At 37.7% G+C, this 26,084-nt stretch overlaps 3 protein-coding genes across 4 annotated transcripts in view; 1 reads left to right on the forward strand and 2 right to left on the reverse strand.

The window, feature by feature from the left end:
- The window catches only part of slc4a10b (solute carrier family 4 member 10b), a 29,281-nt gene extending 18,238 nt beyond the window's left edge, over positions 1–11,043 (forward strand). For both annotated transcript variants that reach the window (XM_063498720.1, XM_063498721.1), the window contains 16 exons: positions 245–391; positions 1,271–1,374; positions 2,038–2,212; positions 2,375–2,508; positions 2,686–2,931; positions 3,068–3,173; positions 3,524–3,685; positions 3,983–4,096; positions 5,472–5,633; positions 5,742–5,993; positions 6,200–6,268; positions 7,115–7,288; positions 7,953–8,072; positions 8,174–8,241; positions 8,331–8,431; positions 10,231–11,043. In XM_063498720.1, the coding sequence (XP_063354790.1) occupies positions 245–391; positions 1,271–1,374; positions 2,038–2,212; positions 2,375–2,508; positions 2,686–2,931; positions 3,068–3,173; positions 3,524–3,685; positions 3,983–4,096; positions 5,472–5,633; positions 5,742–5,993; positions 6,200–6,268; positions 7,115–7,288; positions 7,953–8,072; positions 8,174–8,241; positions 8,331–8,406 (2,109 nt within the window). In that variant the 3' untranslated portion in view covers positions 8,407–8,431; positions 10,231–11,043. The remainder of the gene's footprint in view (positions 1–244; positions 392–1,270; positions 1,375–2,037; positions 2,213–2,374; positions 2,509–2,685; positions 2,932–3,067; positions 3,174–3,523; positions 3,686–3,982; positions 4,097–5,471; positions 5,634–5,741; positions 5,994–6,199; positions 6,269–7,114; positions 7,289–7,952; positions 8,073–8,173; positions 8,242–8,330; positions 8,432–10,230) is intronic.
- Positions 11,044–13,328: 2,285 nt separating this feature from the next.
- Positions 13,329–15,019, reverse strand: gcgb (glucagon b). Its single transcript, XM_063498724.1, has 4 exons — positions 14,955–15,019; positions 14,742–14,847; positions 14,000–14,155; positions 13,329–13,743 (listed from the first exon to the last, which is right to left on the reverse strand). The coding sequence occupies exons 2-4, from the start codon at positions 14,834–14,836 to the stop codon at positions 13,632–13,634; spliced, it is 363 nt and encodes a 120-aa protein (XP_063354794.1). The 5' UTR covers positions 14,837–14,847; positions 14,955–15,019; the 3' UTR covers positions 13,329–13,631.
- Positions 15,020–15,590: 571 nt separating this feature from the next.
- fap (fibroblast activation protein, alpha) lies at positions 15,591–26,044 on the reverse strand. The gene is made up of 26 exons (XM_063498776.1): positions 25,805–26,044; positions 25,525–25,609; positions 25,210–25,299; positions 25,003–25,097; positions 24,848–24,922; positions 24,652–24,704; positions 24,448–24,520; positions 24,157–24,280; positions 23,929–24,083; positions 23,687–23,784; positions 23,452–23,581; positions 23,328–23,366; positions 23,147–23,245; positions 22,976–23,046; positions 22,825–22,878; positions 22,608–22,732; positions 22,405–22,449; positions 21,312–21,410; positions 20,930–20,999; positions 20,653–20,847; positions 20,423–20,477; positions 20,232–20,331; positions 16,611–16,669; positions 16,453–16,525; positions 16,202–16,275; positions 15,591–16,005 (listed from the first exon to the last, which is right to left on the reverse strand). Exons 1-26 carry the CDS (start codon positions 25,805–25,807, stop codon positions 15,904–15,906), a joined length of 2,241 nt encoding a protein of 746 aa, XP_063354846.1. The 5' UTR covers positions 25,808–26,044; the 3' UTR covers positions 15,591–15,903.
- Between the last annotated feature and the right edge of the window lie 40 nt (positions 26,045–26,084).

A 26,084-nucleotide genomic window follows, 5' to 3' on the forward strand; every position in this document is an offset into this window, starting at 1 on the left:
CTTATGCTGTCATCCACCATAACTGTGGAAAAGAGAAAGTCTGAACTTAATTACAAACACACTGTTTGGAATAAGCATAAATGAGTCAGTTAAATTTAGTTTGTGCAGCACCTGTCAGGTAATCCAAAGGTGAAGCTGCTGTAAACCATCCCTAAGTGTAAATCCTCTTTTAACAGATATAAAAAGTGACGGCTGTTGTTCACACACTGATATAGTGCATATAAACATATGTCTCTCCTTGCAGGTTTTCCATGATGTTGCCTATAAAGCTAAAGATCGAAATGATATAATTGCTGGTATCGATGAATTCCTTGATCAAGTGACAGTCCTGCCTCCTGGGGAATGGGACCCGTCCATACGGATAGAGCCACCAAAAAATGTACCTTCTCAGGTCAGTATGAATTTTATTAATCAGTTGCTGATTTCTTAAATTCAGTCAAATTCAGGAACTCTTTAATATTTGATAAAACTGCGCCTCTGAAGTGAGAACAAGATTATTATTTCCACTGACAATACTTTCTATGCAGATCATTCCAAGAATCCATGCAAAACTGAGCCTTCATTCAATAATTATTTTATAAGTTACAGGCTCTCGAATTATACAGACTGGATCAAAAAATTTGCCTATATTTTCTATCCTAAGTTCTTAATTACAGGAGAAATTCACATAGAAATTCCAGGGTTGGAAAACATATTCAAGCTCTGTTAAAAACTCCAAGAAAAAAACAATTTTACACTCGCTTAGAGTTTCTAAATATAAAGACAATATTGTTGTTTTTTCATAGTTGCTCATAATTTTTAGATTTTCTGAAACAGTCACCATGTGATGGGTCTCTTTTTTAATCTAAATTTTGACACCAGGCCTATCCTGGTGCCATTAGAAAACTATGGGATTTTAAGTTGGAGAAACTGAAGCCAAATATTTTTGACTGAATGATCCATTTGGCATTATGGCTCTGTGCTGGGACATCCCCATCCATCCAGGAAGAACATGTGCAAGACGCCAGCACAGATAGAGAGCAAGCATCAGTGACGACAGATATGACATTGATTAAGTCAGACAGAACAAGAAGGGTTTGCAGATGCACAGCCACCGTGAGCAGGTTAAAGCAGCTTAGATAGTGCACCATACATGAGATTTATCATTCGAATGTATAGAAGAGTATCTCGTGAGGCATGAGCTGATTGTGTGCTGGGATTGCGGCTGAGCTTGACTTTTGACCTGCTTAAACTAATGCTATGCATCATTTGTGCCTTGTTTGTTAAACAGGAGAAAAGAAAGAAATGTAACATTTTACCAAATGGATTGGTAGAGGGGGATGAAGAAGAAGAGCACGATGCTCATGGCAGTCCAGAACTGCAGCGTACCGGGAAGTGAGTCACTTTGTGCTGAACATTGGGGGGGGGGGAATGAGTAAAGAAAATCAACAGCCTATTTATGCAAGATAATTCATAATTTTATTGGGGGGGTTATATTGGTTGGGTCTGATTATTGGGGGGTTCATAACCCTCCTAACCCCCTTGGAAATTACGCCCCTGTGAGAAGTTTTTTTTTTTTTAAAGGGAACTGTGATCACCAGGAAGTTAAGATGTTCACGAAGCCACCTTATTAAACATTTATGTGCTGGAGATAATTTAGGATAATTCTACTAAGCGTCCAAAGATTCACACTACTATATTTGGTGTGTTTTCTCCTCATGTGTTGTACACATAAAAGGAGTTTGAGGTTGAATCAGCTGTGCTTCTACAAAATGTAGACTGTGATGCTAATCGGCTATTCCTGGGGAAACTTGGTCTGCAGTTGCAGTGATGAAGTGGTTTCCATAGAAACATTCTATCTCCAGATCTCAGTTTTTGCAGAGACTTTATCCGTCATGGGGAACTATTACACTAAGCCAATAGCTGAGCACTGGGAAGGCAGTGAAAGGAAAACAAGTTAGGGGGGAAAAAAACTAGCTCATTTAAATTAATAAAACTGTCAAAATGAAAAGCTCAGAATACTGACGCTAATATTTATTTATTTATTTATCTTCCCAGGTGGTTTGGCGGTCTCATTTTAGACATCAAACGCAAGGCCCCTCACTACCTGTCTGACTACACTGATGCTTTTAGCTTACAGTGTGTCGCCTCTTTCTTATTCCTCTACTGTGCCTGCATGTCCCCTGTCATCACCTTTGGAGGACTACTGGGCGAGGCAACAGAAGGACGCATAGTAAATCAGCTGCCGTTTCCTCTAAATGTTCACGCTGTTCTGCAAAGACTAGCTTCACACTGTAGTAGAGTTTCACTAGACAATACTTGTAGTTCAACATCATGAATCCCTTTTCAGCATATATATCCATTAGTAATTTCTTTGTCCTTTCCTATCCCCCAGAGTGCAATTGAGTCACTGTTTGGAGCCTCACTGACTGGAATTGCCTATTCCCTGTTTGCCGGGCAGCCCCTTACCATTCTGGGGAGCACGGGGCCTGTGCTTGTTTTTGAAAAGATATTGTTCAAATTCTGCAAGTATGTTTTTCCTTGACAAATGTCGAATTTTGTTTTGTTACATTGTCTGACTTGAAAATGAATGTATTGGCCATGAATTGATCTCACGGACAAAAAGCATGCAGTTTTATTTTAATATTGATTTCCCTCCAATTCGCAATATTTCAAACACAACTGTTCTTGTTAATCTCAACATAGGGAGTATGGCTTGTCCTATCTGTCACTGAGGACCTGTATCGGGCTGTGGACAGCTTTCCTGTGTATTCTGCTGGTGGCCACAGATGCCAGTTCCCTCGTTTGCTACATCACACGTTTTACAGAGGAAGCGTTTGCCTCACTCATCTGCATCATTTTCATCTACGAGGCCTTGGAGAAACTCGTCCACCTGGGGAAACACTATCCCTTTAACAAGAACAACAACCTGGACAAACTCACCTTGTACTCGTAAGTGGACGTTAATTCTCATAGCATGGGCTGTTTAAAGTAATGCACTAATAATTATGAAGACCATTTCATAGCCATACAGTAAATCCATGAGGACGGATTATTAACTTACCCAGATGCTCATGTGCTACCACAGATGTTCATGCGTTGAGCCTTCTGACCCCACCAATGGCACCCTGAAGTACTGGGAGATGAACAACATCACTGCTTCAGAAATCTATTGGGAAGCACTGGAGGTCAAGGTATTACTGTACCACTAAAAAGTATTAAAACCAAGAAAAAAACAAACAAAAACAAAAAGCAAAGCATGAACAAATCTGTTAGTTATGGTAGTTTTATATGCATATAAGACATATTTAAATACTGATTTACATGGGAACAAGTTTGAAAAGCATTTATTTAGGTTTTCCACCTTAAAGTGGCATCCTTTTCCAGATGGGAGAGATAGAGGAGATTAAGGGCATGTGTGTTGGATTATATTGGATTACTCAAACTGCACTGCAAATCACTGTAAAAGCACATTTTGAAAGTTTTTTGTAGACATGGGAGTTCATAAACCCTGTAACGAATAGTTGTGCCCTGTTCTCTGCAGGGCTGTATTGAAAATCGTGGGGAGTTTGTGGGCAGTGCCTGTGGACCTCAAGGACCCTACGTTCCTGACGTTCTCTTCTGGTGTGTCATTCTCTTCTTTTCCACGGTCTTCATGTCAGCTTTCCTCAAGGAGTTCAAGTTCAGCAATTACTTTCCCACCAAGGTACTGTCCACAGTCTGTTATCAGTTGCGATAGTGTATCAAGATTATGACTGAATCATCAAGAGAAAGGTACTAGTTGTCACTAACTTAGCGTGTCTTTACTTTTGTAGCACAATGCAGTGGCACACTCTAGTGGTCATACTTAAGTATAGCATGATTAAAGGGCAGTAGTGACTCAATTGATTGGTTTCTATTAATTAGTATTAATGAAACCCATACATTTATGGATTGTTTTAAGTTTTTTTTTTGTTTTTTTTTAAACAAACACCCCTCTATTTTTTTGGTTTGTTTTATTTAGGTCAGGTCCGTTATCAGTGACTTTGCTGTTTTCATCACTATCCTAACCATGGTCTTGGTTGACTATGCCTTAGGGGTCCCATCTCCAAAACTGAAAGTTCCCAGTGTGTTTAAGGTGAGCCAGAGCATACAATAAATTGTTCAGTTCAACCTTCTATATGAAAGATTACATATACACAAGCCTATCTCAAAACAGCACACACATACCCACATACACAACCCCAGTTCTGAAAACGTTTGGACACAGAATAAAACTATTTGCAAATCTCGCAAGGCCGTATTTCATTAACAATAGAGAAAAGAAACACATCAATGTGTAAACTGGGAAACACATCTCAAAAAAAGTTGCAGCGGGGGTGACAAAAGGCTTCAAGCGGTACTAAAGCAAAATGACTTGAAAAACAAAGAAAAAAAAAAGCAATGTAGTCAGGCAGAGTTCACCATTTTCCAACAATGTTTCCCAACTTAAAATTTCAACATCTACAGTATAACGCCATGAAAAGACTCCAGGAATCTTGAAAAATCATGTCAAGGCTGAAAATCATCCTGCAGACTAAAGACAAGAGGGACCATCCAGCTTATTATCAGTGCTCAGTTCCAAAAACCTGCATTTCTGATGGTACAGGGGAGCACTGGCACCTATGGAGCTGGCAGCTTCCACCTGTGGAAAAGCACCATCAGCGGTGAAAAGTGTATACAGGTTTTGTAGCAACATATGTGCCTATCTAGAGGACATCTTTTTCAGGGAGGACATATCTCAGCAAAACAATGCTAAAGTGCATACTGTGGGTATTACAACAGCATTGCTTCACAGTAGATGAGTCTGGGTGCTGAACTGGCCTGTTTGCAATCCAGACCTTTCACCATCTGAAAACATTCGGAGCATGTAAACAAATGAAACAAACAAATAATGAAGCAAATGTCATAAATGTGATAAAAATATGACAAAAAAGACCCATGACTGATCTAGTCTGATCTACCTCTACATCAGACTAGAATGGGGGAACAGTCATTTACCATAAAGTTCAGCAGCTGGTCTCCTCAGTTCCCAGATGTTTACTGATGTTAAAAGAAGAGGGGATCATTGATAAACATGGTCCTGTCCCAAGTTTAGAATGAGCTAATGTTTGCTTAGTTTAAACATTAGATATGCTTTAAATGTCCTATTGTGAATGAAATATGGTTTTATGAGATTTGCAAATGATTCTGTTCTGTTTTTATTTACATTTTACACTACATCCCAACTTTTTCAGAACTGGGTTTGCATATGTTGCTGCCCTTACTGGCCAGAAGAAGATACCCATCTATGGTGACTTTAAGGGATGGGGGAATGCACATCCCAATACACAGTGAATACACAATTTAAATAAACGAGCACAGAGAATGGAGATTATGACTCCCCATCATCTGCTATAAGAATTCCTTTAAAATTACTCTTGACATGCTATTTTAGGGTAATCACCTAACCAAACGCAATATTTTCCCATTAGCCAACAAGAGATGATAGAGGTTGGTTCATCACCCCATTGGGGCCTAACCCCTGGTGGACAGCAGTCATAACGGTGGTGCCAGCTATGCTTTGTACCATCCTTATCTTCATGGACCAGCAGATCACGGCTGTCATAATCAACAGAAAGGAACACAAACTCAAGGTACTTTCCTGCTTTCCTACAGACTGCAAATGAGTTGCATAATATCTTGCTGAACTGCATCAAAACAGCTTAACTTTAACTTTATTAACTGGTATCTCCCCTCTCTAGAAAGGCTGTGGATATCATCTAGATCTGTTCATGGTTGGGGTTATGCTAGGTGTTTGCTCTTTGATGGGGTTGCCATGGTTTGTAGCAGCCACCGTCCTCTCCATCACCCACGTCAACAGCCTGAAACTTGAATCAGAGTGCTCAGCTCCCGGGGAGCAGCCCAAGTTCCTTGGTATCAGAGAGCAACGCTTTACCGGGCTCATGATCTTTGCTCTTATGGGGTGCTCGGTCTTCATGACATCAGTGCTCAAGGTGAGACGCTCATTTTAACTCATTCTGCAGTTATGATTACAGTATTATTAAATGTGACTTGAATTACAAAGATGCTTACTGTTTTATATTGCTATTTTCAATGCCTTAAAGCATTTGAAACATACACAGGTCTTTATGTTTACACTTAATTTGCCAAGTATCCCTCAGGACTCTATGAAATATATTTCTCTATTGTTGATTTTCAGTTCATACCCATGCCTGTGTTGTATGGAGTATTCCTTTATATGGGAGCATCTTCTCTCAGAGGCATTCAGGTAAAAGTTGTTGGAGTTTCACAGTAATATGTAATTTATTTGCTGAAATTATGCATGTGAGAAAATAACATGTGTTATTTTTCCTATAGGATAATCTGTGTAGGTTTTACATTCTTGCTTAGCCATCATAGGGGATCGCCTCCATATTGTCTGGCTGCCCAGATAAGAAGAGTTAATTGGTCTCTAGCGTGTTCCCATCTTAAAATGATGGAAGCACACTAAAATAGTGCTTATTTTCACTATTTTTAACAGTTGCCTTTTTAAACTTCTTTTCAGTGGTCTGACTTATTGTTGCTACACATTCACAGAGAAACTTTTCACTTGCCTTAGTGTTAGACTTTCTGCACAAGCTTGTCAGGAGTCTAGTCTGCTTGGCTTTTGATGCTTAAAAGGCAGTTTATTTTTGGTTTATAAAAGCTTAGTTGTTTGACCTAAAAAAAATAAAGCAGTGTTATATCTATAGGTTGTTCATTACAAACTTATACTGCGCATTTAAACCTTACTCTGATTTTCTAAGTATAGGCTTTATAAACAGCTGATGCTCTTAGAACCTCTCAAGAAGATTAATATAACCTTAAAGCTCCTTTATGGCAAAGGGGGAAATTGTATGTTTAATCAGGGTTAAAACAACTGCCTGTGGCCTCTGGGGTGATAAAAGCAGACTCAATCATACCTAAAATGTCTAACTTTAAAACCAAAATCATGAGATTGCATTGTAGACAGAGAGCGATTAATCTTAACCTTCCATGTGTTGTGATTTTATAGTAATAATGCTCACATTTGGACTATTTTTAATCAAGAAGTAAATAAGTGTAGTAAATAAGAATAATTACCTTTCCTTTGCAGCTTTTTGACCGTCTCAGATTGTTCGGTATGCCAGCCAAGCACCAGCCTGATTTCATCTACCTACGACATGTACCCCTGAGGAAGGTGCACCTCTTCACCATCATCCAGCTCAGCTGTTTGGTTCTTCTGTGGATCATCAAGACATCCAGGGCTGCCATTGTGTTTCCTATGATGGTCAGTAAACAGCACATTTTCCTCACACTCAAATATATTGGTTGGGGCCACAACCTTTACAACCAGAAGGGAAAAAGAGCGTGTGAAAGCATTGATGCACATGGTCGAAAATGATCTGTGATGACGTATCTGATATCCCTGTGTTGGTGTTGTTCCTGCACTATCATCATGAAACTGGTTCAGGTTCAGCATTGCTGTTAACCAGTCATGCTGTTGTGATGTTACAGTGTTGAAAAATTGAAGAAAAAAAAAATGCATTTGTTTATATAAACCTCGCTCCTGGAACAAGCATTCCAAGTGTTTTCTTTATTAATTTATCCAATATGACAAATATACACCAAATTTAAGTCACTCATGTCGGTTTGCTTGTAATAGCTTTCAATAGCATTGGCTAACTTCTTGGCTAATGCTATTAAAAGCCCAGACAGTGGGACTGGTCAGTTTCATTGTTGATTCTGGACCAACATTGTTATGATGACGTAGGAACACCAATACAAGGATATCAGATCATACATCAAAAATGCTGTATATGTTTGTGTATGTAAGTTTCTTACATACTTTGCTTCATATTAAAATAAATAGATCTAGCTCCTCAGCACAGTGTCCTTCCTTATTAAAGTGGTTCCTTGAGTCATCTGTTTGTTCTTCTGTGGCACTTCTGTAGGTGTTGGCTTTGGTGTTTATCAGGAAATTGATGGACTGTATCTTCACCAAGAGAGAGCTAAGCTGGTTGGATGACCTCATGCCAGAAAGCAAGAAGAAGAAACTAGAGGATGCTGAAGAGGTGTTTTTTCCCTTCCTTCCTAAACAAATGGCAATGTACTAATATTTTGTTACTATTTACATGGCTCTAAAATGAGTTGCTTTCATTTATTCAACCTTCAGGAGGATGAGGAGCAGAGTATATTGGCAGAAGATGACAGAGTAGAGCAAGTGCCATTAGAAGGGTATAAGTAAGTTTTAGGGGCAGCATTTAAATGCTTTTGTAAATGTTGATATTCATATGGACTATATAAGTGAATTTGTGTGTTGTATTTTTTAGAGGAATACCCATCATCAACATCACAGATGAAATGTCCAAAGGTTCTTTTGGAAATACTTGGAATGCCAGTGGTTGAGATACTTCAAAAAGAAAACAATATGGTAAGAATATTTGCAATGCATATTTGCAACATTTACATACTAGTAAATCTAGTGCAGGAACTAGTTCTGCATCCACACACATACACAAATACATATATATATATAGATGTTGGCACTCACGACAGTCTTCATGCAAAGTTGCATTAATTTATTGCAAAGTTTCACCGAGATTGGTCCATTTGTTTAGGTGGACATGCATACATACAAAACTCGTTAGAGCTAACAGTTAGTTTTGCATTGACTGTTTATTTTTTACATGTAGAAGAATATTTCTATACATGGCACAGTTTAGATGCTCAAAAGGAACAGGATGAAGTTTAGACTTAATGCTATGATCCCACCCCCCCTTTACAGTGACAGTGATGGCAATACTTTTTATTGCGAATTTTTATTCCAAATTAAAAAATTGAATAATTTATGTTTCAGGATTTTAAGATTTAATACAGTAATTTTGCAAAATATGTTCTCAGGCTTAAAAAAATCAAACAAAAAAAAATTCACACTCTAATATTTTATTGGACTGCCTTTCACTCTGGCATTGTTTCGATAAGCTCATGCAATTTTACAACATTTATTTCTGTCCAGAGTTGCATTAATTTATTGCCAAGATCTCATATTGATGATGGAAGTCAGACTGCTGCGTAAAGTCTCCTCTGGCAAATCCCAAATGATTCTCAATGGTGTTAAGGTCTGGACTCTGTAGTGGCCGGTCCATGTGTGAAAATGATGTCATAAGCTCCCTGAAACACTCTTTCACTCTGGTTGATGAATCCTGGCAGTGTCATCTTAGAATATGCCCATGCCATTGGGGAATCCAGATAATTAGCTGACCTCACCTAGACCAGATCATAACAATGACCCACAGGCTTTTGTCGTGTACACTAGGCATGATGGGTGCATCACTTTATCCACCTCTCTTTTTACCACATGGCCTTTTTTCCATCACTTTTTTATTTCATTCTAGCAAATTGAAGCATTTCTGATGAAGTTTCATGTTATGTGTTTTTCTTAAGGGTAAATGGGCTGGTACTTAAATAACATTTTTCTACTCTAATTGAGCACTCTTAGTGCTTTTTATTGCAAGCCTCATTCACCCAATCACACACACATTTATTCTCACACGCAGTCAAACTGATGAATGGATTAGGGACAACTCAGGTTTTAGTAACTTTTCCATGCAGACTGGAGGATCCAGGGATCTCACCATGAACCTCTGATTAAAAGTCGACCCACTCCACGTCCTGAGCCATAAATACCTCTTATAGCTGAATAGCCACAATCCTTTGAGGTTCCTTTACTTTGCATACTTGTATTTTTCATTAATTTTGCCCAAGGTTAACACAATATCATGGCCTGTCGTGGATGATAGAGGGCGCCAGTCGTTGTGAATGACAGCTGATTATTTTGTGACAGAAAAACAAACAAAAAAATGTATATGGACCTGGGGCACCTCGGGGCTTTTATGCAAAAAGACCATCAAGTTAGAAATGTTTTGAGCCTTACATGATTGTAATATGAGCACACTGTGGGCAAAACTGTCATCGCCAAAGACAGCTGATGTTGGTTAGGTACAGTGTTTTTATTTATTTATTTTTGTTCTTGTAGCTCCATGAGGCTAGTACCATTTATTTTATCATATTCAAAAGTCAGAAAGGCAATAGGTGAATGACATCACTAACATTCAGATGGATAAATAACACCATGAGTCAGAGAAAAGGAATATACAAAATCAGATGGTTATGTTTACATATTTACTACTTTTACACATTTTTATATCTTTTCTCTTTGGATTCTGATAGTTACACCACTCTCAGCATTTCTCCACAAGTACAAATAAAAGCTGGAGAAGATGGAAGTCAGTGTGGACAGCATTACGAGTCTTTGTCATTGTTCTGTCTGTGTTTTCAAACAAATCTACATTGTGTGTTTCATATCATCAATCCTTCAAGTTTAGTTTTGCAAATCTCTGTAAGTAAAAAACTGCTTTATCTGATGTATCCCAGTTATTATGAACTAATAGAACCTGCTATCTAATTTTCTCTTGTTGTTAACGTCTAACTCTATATACTGTTTGGATTTATTGAATGTAAACCACAGAAACATACATTTCTGCTGTTTTTGGAATGGGACCATTTTGAATTTTACGTAATGATTTTAATTCTGTGGAACCAAAAGCAATAGCTCTTTGTACCAAAATGGTAATAATTTGTATGGGAAAATATTTAGCTATATTTATATTGTCATTTATTTTATGGTATTTATTTTATATTTGTTTTGTGTTTGCTACAAAATACATGGTAGTCTAACAAAGACTTAAAGTATTTTGCTTTCTGGAGTGTATGTGTGTGTGTGTGCATATTGTTTTTATTGTAAATGTAAACTATACTCAAAATATCCTGTGTTTAATGGTTGTATAAAGTTATGAATCATGAATTTTAAAGGCATCTAGCCATCTGCTGTTACATTTCAATGAAGAATTGAGGGTTACTCGATTTTTAAAATCAAAAAATAATTTTATGTTTAACTTGTCAGTGTGCTACACTTAATAAATTTCTATAAGCATTCTTGTTTATCTTGTCAAAGTCAAACTTATGCTCAAATGAAATTTTTTTAAGCAAGTCAACAATTCTGTTTCTCTGTTTATGATTTTTGATTTAGCAAAACTTGATGCATTAAACACTGAATAACTGCAAAAGCTTTGAGTGAATTTTAGAATTTGAAATTTTGAGAACATTCGTAGCATTTTATAATAAGGCCGGTGACTAGAGTTTTCATTTTTCTAGATTTAAATAAATTTTTATCTGTAATTAGAATGTAATTCTATTTACCTACAACTATGGTAGACTAGAATAAACTAGAATTTAAGTACCCTAGCAACCACAAATAAACCAGCAGTCTGAGATCCAACTGCTCTATTGGGCTGATTTAGTACCATGAGGTCTTTAAGATAAGATGGGGCCTGATCATTAAAGACCTTGCATGTCATGATAAGGATTTTAAATTTAAATTTGATTTTGGATTTAACAGTGAGCCAATCAAGAGAAGCCAATATGGAAAAAATATGCTCACTCTTTCTTCTAATCCCCGGAAGTCTTACATTGCATGTAGCTCATTTTGGCTGAACCTAGTCAGGCCCCATGAGCTAAGACTCAACCACAAGATGCTTGCTGAGCCTCTCCCCGAGACTTGGCTTCAGGGTGAAGGCCCAGCAACCTCAATCTAGGTGAGGTAACTTGGTCTGTTGTTGACTTTTCCATAAAGGTTTTGTAAATTGCACTTAGTCTGGCTGTTCACCAAGGACCAACTTCTCTTGGGAGATCCTACCAGGGGCAAATTGTCCCAGATTTATATATGCATGCATATAGTGGGTTGTACTTGTTGTATTTGTGGGCATATGCTAATATATTCTTGTGATGACTAATATTGTTATATATATCCTATATATCCTCCTGAGGACCAGTCTATTCATTTATGTCCTCTGTAATGGACTTTATTTGGTCTGTGCCTTTTGACTTATTTGAACTACCCTAGTAAGTCCTGATGTATTAAATACAGGGCATCCTGGGCTTTCTATTGATGTCTCATGTGTTTGGGTGACCTTTTGTAGAGGAAGGAAATCACCAAAAAAGTTCAATGGCAAAATTCTTTTTCCTCGGTTCTCAGGAGGATATAGAGTGTACTAATAAAGCATATTATTAACACACGTGAGGCAATATTATGGAATAAAATAAAATGTCTGTTTACATACATATATAAAAATATAAACACATTTACACATATATTGATGTGTACTATACATGTATACAGGCACAAACATACACATATATCCATACATACACACACTCAAAAACTTGCATATATACTATATCTTGATTTAACAAGATGTCAGAGGATCGATAGATAATATTAGTTTGCTGCACATAATGCTTTCATTTGAAATGCCAATGGCAATTTTACTTATATAACACATTTGATCATTTGTGTTAAACAATGCATTTTATTGTATGCTAACACAATGCTCTTAACAATGAGCTTTACATAGAAGATAAAAACATAAAAACCAGTGTAGGTTTTCAAGGATAGGGCAGAGATATCCAGTGTCAGTGATGCTGAAAACATTTACCTGTTTTTAACCTTGACAAATTTTGGCTCACAAGTAAACTGGAATGGGCTGAGGATTACTGTAATCAACAGATGGTTTGATGTGCTACAGATGACAGCTTAGAGAGGTGGCCTATCCCAAAGCGTGTCAAGCTGCTGGCTCATGCAAATTACTGTTTTGTCTCAGTGCCAGGAGGAACTCAAGAGTGTCGACCCAGTCATTTCTCCCAACGAGGTACTTATGTGATTGACATGATTTTCTTTCATTTAGCATAACCATCCTTGGTGTGCAGTCTGAGCATTGCTTGAAAATCCTCCCCCAGTGAACAGCTGACAGGTGACATATCATCATATTACCTGGTAAAAATACCACAGCTTATTTCTGCCTCTGGAGTAACGTGTTCATTGATTTTTCTTCTACCTCCATAAACACAAGGATTAAGGGAAGGTGACAGTGGTGTAAACAGTCAAATCACATTTTTTTTAGCCAGTGAGTATATCACTGGACCAAAATGTTATGTCGTGCTTATATATAACTTATTTACTAGTCAGCCACATAAAAAAGGTGCTTTTAAAACTAATATTGATTCAAATGACCACACAACTTTTCTTCTGTTCTTGATGACCAATAATGAGTGTATCTTTTGTCTAAAGCATGATTTTCATATATTCTCTGACTTGTACACCTCATGCTTGTTAAACCACCTCATTGGATTCAATTACTTAGAAAGGGAAACTATGGATTGTACATATTTCTTTATTGAAAACTAAATGTATTTTTTTTTCTGAATAATAAGAAAAAAGCATTAGACTATTGACAGATGTAATTAATAAACTTGAAGTTCAAACCAATAATGTGATTTTAAAAAAGAAAAAAAAAGTGAAATGTGACAAAAAAAAAATCATGTCATGAAGGCTTGATCAGACATCTGACACATTTTAAAATTTCCTTTAACAATTTAAGGCCAACAGGGCTTCTTGTGAGGGCATTTAATATCTTACCAAGAAAAAAGTCTAGTACAGATTGCGAAACATATAATGGCACAGAGTCAGTGAGAATGGTTGCATTATTTTGGGAAATGGCAAAAGCTGGATCTCTTCAATCTCTTCTCCCTCGGCCAGTCTTCAGCCAGGACACAAACTCCTTGGCTGCCTGGTCTTGCAGGTAGGAACTCACATCGCTGGTGTAAGTGCCGTCTGCATGGCGTCTCCTGTGTGAAGAAGTCACAATAGCTGCATATGTAACTGTGGTGCAACAGACCAAAAACCCCCAAATCCACATGGGTACATTGAACATGACTTGGAATCATTTTGATTTAGGTTAAAATCACAAACGGAAACAAGAGAAGCAATCTACAGAATGAATGCAGTTATATTTAGACTAGACTGTCTTTTACAAATTTAGAGGCACAAACTTACAAATTTGTGTCTTTAGAAAAACAAAAAACAAAAAACTGTGACACTCACCCGTTCCTTTTTGAGTTCTTCAGCCACTGGACAAAGTCTTGTGCTCTTCTTGTCTCCAGGTATTTGCTGTAGTCGTTGGAAAATGTTCCCTCTGAATGTCTCTTCATGTTTTGCATCTCAATTGGTTCGTTGAGGATGGAGTTTTCAGTCAATAGCCTAAAAAAGTGATGCATTTTGAAAAATAAGTGAACAGAGCTAATGTACGCTCACCATTGCAATAGCCTGGAGTCCTCTGCTTCTTACAAGTTAACTCTTTATTCTTTATTCTGCATCATTCTTCTCATCTGTCCATGACTACTTATATATACTTCATACTACTCAGAAATCTGGAGTTATATCAATCAATCAATCAATCAATCAATCAATCAATCAATCAATCAATCAATCAATCAATCAATCAATCAATCGACTGATCGACAGATTGATAGAACGATAGATCGATAGAACAATAGATCGATAGATATAGGTATATAATAACAGTATAACATTGTTTAGCATTAAATTCAAGCAAAAAACATTAATTTATAATTATTTATTATTAATTAATAAGTGTGCTAATCAAATTTTGATTTAAATTACACTTTATAAATTACACAAGGGCTATCAACACTGTGGATCACTTTTTTCATTTTGCCAACAGCTGCTCCATTAATGCAGCACATGAGACTAATAGTAATACTACTAATACTACTACTACTACTAATGTCTGAGGCAGTGTAAAATGACTGAAAGTTGTTCTTACATAGAGTGTCGGTCTGTGTCCTGGTCAGGAACCTGCCAGCTGCTTTGAATGATGATGAGGAGCAGGAGTCCGGCTAAAGAATGAGCACTATTCATTGTTTGAGCCTCTGAAAAAATACAAAAAGAAATTTATGGAAAAAGTGACGTTAAAAATCCATTCAATAAAATTTAACAAGATATTCTACATTTAGATAGCGCTGCAAAAACGTCTCACCTGTGGTTCTTTCTGCTGAGCGTTTGAGAGAGGGATGGCAGTTTTCTCTTCTTCTCTCTGGCTTCTTAAGCTGTTTCATGGTCCCCTCTTGATCTGCTCAGCGTTTATATAGGGGAGCTGAGGAGCACTCTCCCAGGTGACTTCACCGTCACAGAAACCTTAGCATATCACCTGTTACTTTCAATCCATTAGTCAGCTTCCGCCTTGTTCCCCTGAATATATTTGACTTTGGGTTTTTAAAAAATAACAGCTGGGTGGTGAAATCTGTTGCTTTATTTAGTCCAAATCAAACATGACCTCTACCCTGACAAATAAATCCATGCCCATGTATGTGTTTGATTGAATTCAACTCAGCTGGCCATTTTGGATATATAATGTTTCCTATTATTCTTGTATATTTTTCACAATTTATATAATTTGTATAATAAAACTTAATTCAAAGCACACATTAATGTTATATATTGCTAGTACTGGGTGTTTTTATTTTAATCTTAATTTGCATGTTTGAACAGTAAGGAGATCAGTAATAATCTTTTGGCCTAATAAAAGAACCATTTATGTAAAGAAAAGCAATGAATCATTTAAATGTTGAAAAAAGTTTATTTGAATATTCTTACAACACAAATGACTCCACTTTGCAACAAATCAGTGCAATGCATTGTAGTTAATGTATGCTATGATAATCACACATACACACGCACGCACACACATACATAAAATTTTTTAAACTATAAATGCATGATAGGACTTGTATCTTTGCATATCACATATTTTGCAAAAATTCCACACAACATACGGATGCTCATTTAAAGGAGCAATCTAACATTTGTTGCATTAGTTCAACCTGGCTTTCAGAATATTACAATTAAAAAAAGCACATTAAAAATGCATTAGACAAAGAAACTGTGGTAACAACTGTTGTCTACAAATGCTGTTACATCCTTCACATCTATTTGGGACTAAGGAGGCATTTCTGCAGGAAGTGACTCATGTGCCTGTATATATGATGATAGGCTGATCCACTGAGACTATGGTCCTTGTCGGTGTACCACTGAAAGCAATACCAGAATATGATTAGCGCATAGACTATAAGTCAATTCCAGATAACATCGTGCACATTTTAAATCACACTTATTTTAGATTTAATTTTGCTTATAATAGACCATGTTTTTTTTCCATTTGAAATCTTCATTACATCAACAACATCATTGCCAATATTAGCCTCACTTCCCTAAGCTAATATTTACCATCACCTCGAAGTCCACTTGCGCATCCACCAGAGCTTTGGAGATTTGTGCAGCCTGCTGGAAATGTACATTGTCTACGGGAAAGACAGAGCTTTTACTACGTGACTGAAAGCTCAAGTTTCTATCAAGGCAAACAGAGTCTATTTGTGCATGGCTTACTGTGTTACCTGGAACGCCTCTGAGAAAACGGGCTACCACATGTTCAGGTCTTATCAGAAATAGAAATGACTGAAAGAAATAACAGAACGTACCGTCCGCTGTGCCATGGACCAAGAGATATTGAACATTTTTGAAGTTCTTTGCTCTGGAGGTCACTGTGGAGTTCTAAAAAATAAAAGAATTACAACAGGTGTCTAAAGGCAGAAATGTGCCTTTACTTCACCACACAGCTAATCGGAATGATATTTACTTTGTACGAGTCGGAATTCTCAGTTGGTTTGCCCATGTAGCGTTCAGTGTAAACTGCATCTGTGGAAGAAAACTCAGTTAACACCACAAAAGTGAATACAATGGAAACACAAAAATAAATCATGCGTATTTAACATAGGGAAGGAAAAGTTTAGATTGAATGATTACAAGCTATAGGAAATCTTAAAGATGAACTCCATCAACTTTCAAGGCTGAATGTGTCAAAATTACTAGTGTAGAGTTACAAAGAGGTGTAATCACCAGCCTAGTTTTTATCTCTGCTTGAGGCCAGAAGCTCAGGGTTCAATAATAGCAATAAGGGTGCACTGTGAGTAATGTAGGTTAACCACAGTTAGGTTTTGGCAAGAAAAACAACACATCTCTCTTATTCTGCTGAATATACACTGAAATCAATTCAAATGCTGTTACTTTTGTTTTGGACTTTTACTGACTTTATATATTTTCACTCCAAATATTTCTTAAGATGATATTTCAGTCTTTAGGTGGGTCAGCCGAATAATCAGAATGATTGCTTTGCATACTGCATTATCTGGTGCATGATGGAGGATGTTGAGAAAGCACTATTCTACAAACATTTTCATTATGACTTCACTAAAGTTGTAATGAAAACAAGATTTAGAATATTCAAGACTTTTGAGGAGCTCCGCAGTGAAAAAAAGGCAGTGACTCACTGCCCAAGCCAGCAATTTTGGATACAGCATCGATATGCCCTTTCCTGCCTTCCCTGTACACATAAGGCAGGTTCTTGTATTCAGCACGAAAATATTAATCACACTGAAGATGTGGAGAAAAGTAATGGATCAAACATGACACTAACACTGTTACAATACAGCTTATGTAAAGTGAAGGCCATACAAGAAAATAAGCAGCCTGTAAAATTACACCGACCAGCTACTTTGATAGTTACACCTGTTCAACTGCTTATCAACACAGACACACAAATAGGCCAATCACTTGCGTTCAACCCAACCACATGCATTTAGGCATACAGACATTGTTAAGATGACATGCTGATATTCATGGTGAATGAAAGTGACTTTGAACATGGCATGGTTGTTGATACCATACAGTCTTGTCTGAGTGTTTCAGAAACTGCTGATCTACTGGGATTTTCCCATAAAGCCACCTCTAGGGTTTATAGAGCACTGTCTAAAAAAGAGCAGTCCAGTGAGCAGCAGTTTTTAGGGTAAAAAATGCCTTGTTGATGACAGAGATCTGATGAGAATCTGCTTTAAAATAGCCACTTGTTACAACAAACATATACAGAAGAGCATTGAATTTACAACACATCAAATCTTGAAGAAGACGGGCTACAGTGGCAGAAGACCACACTGGTTACAAGTTTTGTCAGCTGAGAACAAGAAACTGAGGCTATAATTCACAAAGGCTCAACAAAAGTGGGCAACAGAAGAAAATGCTGCTCGGTCCGGTGTGAGTCATGATTAGTAGTTTGACATTCAGATGGTAGGGTCAGAATTTGACGCAGCATAGTTGGATCCTTCATTGTATCAACAGCTCAGGCGGTAGTGTAATGTGGTGGTAGTGTAATGTGGTGGAAATATTTTCTTGGCATACTTTGAGCCTCTTAGTACCAACTGGGCATCATTTAAATTCCACTGCCTGCCTGAGTATGGTTGGTGACCATGTTCACAGTGTACCCATCTTCTGATGGCTGCATCCAGCAGGATAAAGCACTATTTCAGCAGCAGTTAGCAATAGTTCTTTAAAAACTTAACTAAGTTCACTCAGATGCAATGTTCCCTCTAAGCTGCGCACGTGCGCAATTGCGCACTGCTGGCACGGTCTCTGCGCACAGAAAATCTGTGTTGCGCACAAAAAAAAAATCTAACCTGAATTGAAATTAAAATAAATACGTTAACAATTCTGTTTTGCAGTGTTAGTCAGTAAGTGACTGGCTGCTCCCGTATGGGATTAGAACGATGCCACCTTATCCTATAGTCCAACCAATAATGCGATTCACATTCGTAGACGCAGCCAATCAACGTGGTTGACAGGCTATGACAGCGTCCTTATGTGCCGACACTGGAGTTTTAGCTAGCAAAGCAGGGTGGCTGATGTGGAGTGAAGCCACGTTAATGACAACGTGTACAACCATTGGAGATGTGAGCAGGACAGACGGAACAATTGAGGGAAAAAGTGTGGACTTTATACTAGTTTTTAAATTGTGTTGATAGGCCACGTAAAACCAGAGTTATAATAAAAATATCTGCAATGTTTGGTTTTCTTCCTGAATACTATCGTTGTTTATATTTACTGTGGGAAGAAACGGTAAAAACGGCGTTTTATAAGAAAAAAGGCTCGAAAGCGCTCTCCACCTGTGAGCAAAAACAAACCCCCCACCCCCCCCTCTCTTTCCTATTCGTCCAAAAAAGTACCATGTCGACCAATCAAAAAATGGTATGGCAACGTGGCATCTAGTTGTTAAGAAAAGGGAGGAAGTTTTAGGAGTGACGGCGGTGTTCTGAGATGTGAGAGATTTGAGACGTTTAGCGCAAATCTTGTGTAGTCAGTGTGTAGTGTAGTCAATAGTTTTGCTGTGTGTGTCAGAACAATGAGGCGACTGCTGAATGTTACAGGTGTTACAGGAGTGATACATCTCCTGTTGTCAGGCCTGCAGGTATCAGGCTGTTGTTCTCCTTTATGTCATAGTGGACAGAAATTATTTTTTGGAGTGGCACAAATAATTTGTGTGGCATCAAATTTGATGCAGAACAGCTGATTGTTCTGTAAATAGTTTTAATAGTTTATTTAAAAATGCCTTGGCTGCATTTAAAAAAAATAGCTGCAAAAAACTTTGTTGTTTGCCAAACTGAGTTACTTTTTTGAGGAGTAACTATATAATTAATTGCCCAGCATTGGTCATTATATACTATATTTTGCAGACAGAGAGTTACAGGACTTTCTCCCAGACCACAGACTCATACTCATAATACAAGTCAGAGCTATATAAAAAAGAAAAAAAAGAAAAAAGAAGGTTGTGTTTTTGAAATTGGAGTTCAAGTTATTTTTACTTCCAGTAGTGTTAACATACTACACAGGCCAATGGCTAGATTTCTTTTTACATTTTCATTGTAAATGAGCTAAAGCAGTTTAAAAGTAGTCTAACATAAATGTAAATGCTGTAATTTGATTATTTTAATAAACCACGTAACTTGGATGGATTAGATGCTGGCGTGACCACAGTGCACACGTTTGATGTCGCTCACAGTGGTCCAAGGGATCGCTCAGGGAGTTTGTGTGTTCGCTCAGACACATGAAAAATTAGAGGGAACATTGCTCAGATGCCCTCCAAAGTCACCAGATCTCAATCCAATAGAGCACCTTTGAGATGTGGTGGAACAGGAGATGCCAACAAATTGCATTATGGATGCCAACAAATTTGCAGCAGCTGTGTGAAGCTGTCATACCAATACGGACCAAAATCTCTGAGGAATGTTTTCAGCACCTTGTTGAATCTTTGCCACAAAAAAGTGAGGCAGTTTTGAAAGCAAAAGGGGATCCAAGCTACTCTGGAAAGGTGTACCTAATGAAGTGGTCGGTGAGTATATATATGATAGGCTATGTATGCATGTTCACCCACCATAATAGTCCCACTTGGCTACTGGGGCTACTGCAATTCCACACTTAAAGAGTCCAGTTCCAGCACCCAAGGCCATTGAGGAAACATAACCACCATATGACTGAAGATCAGAACAGATTGCATTAGTAAGAACACGTAAAGTGATTAAAAAGATAAAGAAAGAGGAAAAAGCAGGATAAAATACAGCTTACCCAGCCCCATATTGCTATTCTGCCTTCATCAATAAATCCCATGTCAATGAATTTCCTGTAACAGAGAGATCAGTTATTATCTAGGGCAAAACCCGTTTGTTAAACCAGACTACACCAGGCATTTATCTAGATGAAGATTTTTGTATGTATGTAAAAGATTAAATTTCTTCATACAACAGCTAAAGAACAACACTCATCACAGAGGTAATTGAACGTTTAGACAGACCTACCTCACAGCAGCTATTTGATCTTCCACTTCAAATGTCCCTAGGCGTCTATAGATTGAGTGCATTATTTTATCCCCTTGGTAACCACTTCCCCTTCCATCAAAGCTGGCAATGATGATCTCATGTGAACTGGAGAGGTACGTGCCCCAGTTCAGCTTGAAGCGATAGTTCACACTCTGACTGCACGGACCACCATAACTACACAAGGAGAGCAACACTGTAAATTTACTTCTGTAAATGTTAGTGGTGTCACATGCAATTTGGAATATTGCTCACTCACACATCAATAAGAAGAGGATATTTTTTAGAATTCTTGAAATTGGGTGGTAACATCATTTCATACCAAAGATCTGTTGGCAAAAACACAGGAAATTGTGAAAGAAGAAGAAAAACGATGTTTCACATACCAGGATATCATTACAAAACATCTGGTCAGCGCATACAATGGCTGATATACTTACTGACTTACAATCATAAAACGGGCAATACAACCTTAGTTGTAATTCATAATTTTTTATGCTGAAAATGTTGCTGTTACTAAGAACCATCGTGTGTGCTCATGTGAAAAAGAGCACATTAGACATACATTCAAACACAAAGCAGAGGATTTCCATATGTCTTCAACAGTTTCTGAGATGGATTTTTCAACATGCATTTCTCACCAAATCCTCCAATCTTTAAGGTACCATATTTCATTGTTGGCATTTGGAATTCAGACAAACTCTTTTTCAGGTCCTTATTGTCTTGAAGAACGGCAAGCTCTGAAAACAAATAAATAAATAAAGTAGCTGCAATGTTGTGTCCATAAAACAAACATAAAGGTGCATACTTCAAAGTGTTCATCATTGAGGAACCTTAACTTCTCTGAAACATTTTGATTTGCTGTTTATTCTTTTTTCTGGGAGCTTCATGAATTACCTTCCCTATTTTGCACTTGAGGTGACGCATTAATGTAGCAAATGTGTCACAGAATATTCAAAAATCATGCTTCATCAGAGCATTTATGGTGCAATGATTACCACATTCTCTGTACATGCAACAGCTTCCCAAAACTGAGATGAGACGCGAACCCACCCTCAGGGTTTCGAAAGCTAGTGTACTCCCAGTTCTGGTCCCAAGCCTCGATAAATGGGAGGATTATGTCAGGAAGGGAATCCGGTGTAAAATCTGTGTCTAATCAAATATGTGGATCCATCTACTGCCATGAACCCTTGGGAAGTAAAAGAGCAGCCAAAAGTACTTGAACTTGGGCCACTGTATTCGATCTACTGGCTGTATGAAACCAAAACACCACCTAGTGCTGGTTTACAGATTTGTTGCAGCCTAAAGTTAATGTGAAGTTACATATATGCTTTCAGTGGTACAACGTATCAAATCAAAGGGCTTTAAAAATGAGCTTTTCAGCTTTCAGCTATCAGCTTTTTCAGTACCAAATTAACTACTTTTTATAGAACGTTTTCAAATGCAGATAAAAACAAAGAGATGTACAATCTTAAATACTTAAAATCTGTCTGGACTATTAAAGCCTCGCTTTTACCTTGAGATCTGCTCCCATATCAATTCCATTGGAAGCACAAAATATGAATGGCTTGTATGGACAGAATGAATAACTAGAGCAAGAAAATTCTGATGGAATATTTATATGGGTTCTTCTTATTTGACCACCTTCAAAAACAGTAGCCTTATCCTTTAATAGTATACCATGTGAGTGCAATGAGTCATTTAACAATGTGTTTGGGTTATATGAATCTGCACCTGAGCCCTTGCTGTCCATGAGTGTGTACAGGGGGAATCCAGGTCCTAGTTAAAGAAAAAAAACAGGATACACACAAATAGAAGTGGATTACACATCAAATCGTCTGCATGCCTTCAGCAAGGATTAGTGTTCACAGATGTTCACTACCCCAAATCGGTGAGTTATTGCTTACAGTAAGAGAAAATGTGAATGGGTAACTGACCGTAGCAGTCCATTCGGTAGTAAGAGGCGTCAAAGCTGAAGTAACCTGAGTTGTACTGACACCTGTCCTTTCGCAGGTTGCAGGTGAGACACTGGGGGGCAGAAGGGCTGCTTCCAATCATAACCCTGATGAAAAAAACAGCACGTCACCTATATAATTATTTACATATAGATTTTAACTGGTAAAAAAAAGAGGACAGGTGAAAATAATTCCTTACTTGTAGAGGTTTCTCTGTACAGGTATTCCTCCATGCTCATTACTCACAAAATATCTGTAGAAAGGAATTTCACACACCAGGTCTTTATATTCTTACTTACATTTTTAAGATTTATGCAGTTTCCCCATAAATGTATGGATTCATCACTCACATGGCATCTTTGGTTAATTTGCTTATGTAGATAACTTCCCACTTCCCAGAGGTAACAGGGGTTGCTTTGCCCTTAATTAAAGAGCTTCCTTTAGTAAGTCGCTAAAATCTAAACACATGATTGATATGACTGTGCAACACATTCTGCATAAAGAAAACTGGTAACACTTACATCTTTCACATAATGAATGTGTTTGTAGCCATTAGTGTCACTCATCACTTTGTAGAAACTAAGCTTATCTTCAGCAAAGAAAAGAGGCAAGGGCACGTACTAAGGAAAAAAGTAATACGTTATAGTGATACATCAAAGTAAGGTTTTAAAGAACTATATCAATAATCTTTTGGAAACTTACATGGCCCACCCATCCAGTCTTGCTTGTTTGCTCGAATTTCTATAGATAGTAAAAACATCAGTTGCAGTTAATTAGCAGAGCATGGCCATCAAGATGATTTTCTCAGCAGAGAAGTTACAGCTACCTGTTTTTCTGTCCAGCGACTTCCATCAAAATCATAGATCTGTACAACCACATAATTCTGTCTTCTTGTGAGCCACTGCACCGCAACGCGTATATCTGTAACCCAGGTCACCGAGCACAAGATGTGATCACTGTGTAAACGCGACAGAAGGAGAAAAGGTTTTCACATAAGACAGACCATGAAGGCATTGCATTTTCCGGTAAATGATTACACATGTGCTAAATAATATACAGACCCAGAAGAAACAGAAGCGGGGGCAAACACCTGTGTGCGGTGGGATGGGTTTGTGGTATCGACAACAAAAAGTTTCACCTTAGTAAGGGGTGATCCAGCCTATACAAATACAAATATAATATTTGTGATAAATAATTATATATAACAAGAGATCTGACAATTTTTGACAATTTAAAATGATAAATTGATATTGAAGTTTATATTTTGCTCATAATTCCATGTTTGAAAGTTATAGAATCCCACCTTTGGGTATGGAATGGCCACCGTCTGAGGATATTGCTCAGATCCATACCAAGAGAACTCCACTTTGTGAACTTCTGTATTATTAAACTCTGCATATGCCAAGAACTTTCCGGTCGAGGACCACCATACTGCCCCATTCGATGCAAACACCTCCTCTGAAATTATTGGAGAAAAATATTAACCCATAGAGATGCACACTTTTGAAAAAGAAATAATAATGTCACTAACCCTCATACACCCAGTCAGGGACACCGTTAAGGATCTCATTCTTTTTCCCATTGTGTGTCAGTTGCACAGCTTCATCAGCACTGACATTGGATTTGAAAAAAATGTTGAAGTCTGAAATGTAGGCCTGAAAAAAAAAGTGGATTTCAACCATAAACATACAGCTACAAATTTATTGCAAAAAAAATAAGCCACAAGTATTATAAATAAATATTTATTCAGATAAACCGAATTGCAACTTGCAACATTATTCACTGGAGACAAAAAGTACATCATGACATGGTGAGCGCTTACGTATTTGTTTCCGGTTGGTGCCCAGGTAAAGTACTGCACAACACGTGGAAGATTTGCAGGCGTGACAAAAGTTCTACGATGAAATATGAACACATACAGGCGTGATGGTAATGTACCAACTGATGAATAAACATTTTTACAGATGATACATTTGGGGTGGGAACCAAAATTCATTAATAAAACTCACAAAAAACAGCTACTTACGAACTCTCCCTGTCATAGATCGAATATGAGGCATTGAATGAGTGTCTCCATTTCTGTAGGATTTTAACGACAAACACTTTGATGTGCAGGTTTTTCATTAACGGAATTATAGAAATAATTAAAAAATAATGTTTTTTTTTTGTTCAAAAATACAAATAAAGATAGAAACGTAACTAGGTGAAATTTAACACCTCACCTTTGTGTAGTTGCTTTCAAAGGCGATGTATTTATAATCACCTGACAGCAAATAATCTGTGGCTTCAACTTGGGCCTGAAATAAAAATGACTGCATGAACTTACGGATATGTTGCAGAATTCAGCGTATACTGATATACATAGTATTTAACATACAAAGGTTGAATTGCTCAAATACAGCGACTCCTCCTTTGTTTCAGCATTGTGGAGAAAGACATTCCCGTCTCTTGCTTTATGCAAATACTCCTTATCTGCAGGAACAAGGATAATAGATAAGCTTCCAAGACGTTTGTATCGAAGGTGGAGATTAATGCTACCCAAAATCAGAAGGTATAGCAGAGGTTAAGCGACTGACAGTGATACCTGATATCCAATACAAATTGTAGGCTCTCCATCTAAAGGTGTCATTAAAGTAGTCATCAAGAGAAAAAGGCCTTTTGTTACCACCAGATTCTGAAATGATACACATGTGCTGCATTATTTATTTAACTTGCATGTAACGATACCAACACTCCAAAATATGTGACGATCATTTTTTGTGCATTTACAACTTCGTTGCTTGAATAAAGCGAACAAATGCGCAAACACAGAAAGAAGTCTGCTTTGAAGTAGCATCTGTAGCTGCTTTTTGAAAAGAAAGAAAAGAAAAGCGACCCACAGGCCAAGGCTCTAACTTACTGTTGTAAATAACTGCTGGAATGGTTATTAACGTGATGACGACAGCCGCCCCTATCACCCCCCACATCACCTTGTTACTGCAGCCCTGCGAAAGGTGACACAAAAGTGGCAGCCTATAAAAATCCTCTGAAAGCACACAACAAGAAGCTGACGCTGCAGGCTCCCCTTTAGTAACTCATTAGTCCCACGGTGAGCTTCACACTGTCACAGTAAGTAGCCATGCTTTTACACATATTTTCTTTGTTTCCCCCCCAGTACTGATGGTAAATCGATTACTGACCATGGTCCAGATGAAGTCTCCGTGAAGCTCTTGGTTTTTTAAAATATTCCTCAAAGGCAGCTGGCGTGAAGTTTACAGTCACTTCTTGGAACATGCAGCTTAATTAACATAACCGTACGCTTGCAACGGTAACTTTAAACTAATGCAGCCGCATGAGAAAACGGAGCTCCGTCCCGCTTTAGTCGAAGGTTTCCTTCTCTCCTCGCTGCATTTCTGAGACCAGTCGACAGAGATGCCTCCTCGAAGTCTGCTGCCCAACTTTGAAAGAGCGCACAAGTTG

The sequence above is a fragment of the Pelmatolapia mariae genome, linkage group LG16_19 (genome assembly GCF_036321145.2).
Source record: "Pelmatolapia mariae isolate MD_Pm_ZW linkage group LG16_19, Pm_UMD_F_2, whole genome shotgun sequence".
NCBI classification, from domain to species: domain Eukaryota; kingdom Metazoa; phylum Chordata; class Actinopteri; order Cichliformes; family Cichlidae; genus Pelmatolapia; species Pelmatolapia mariae.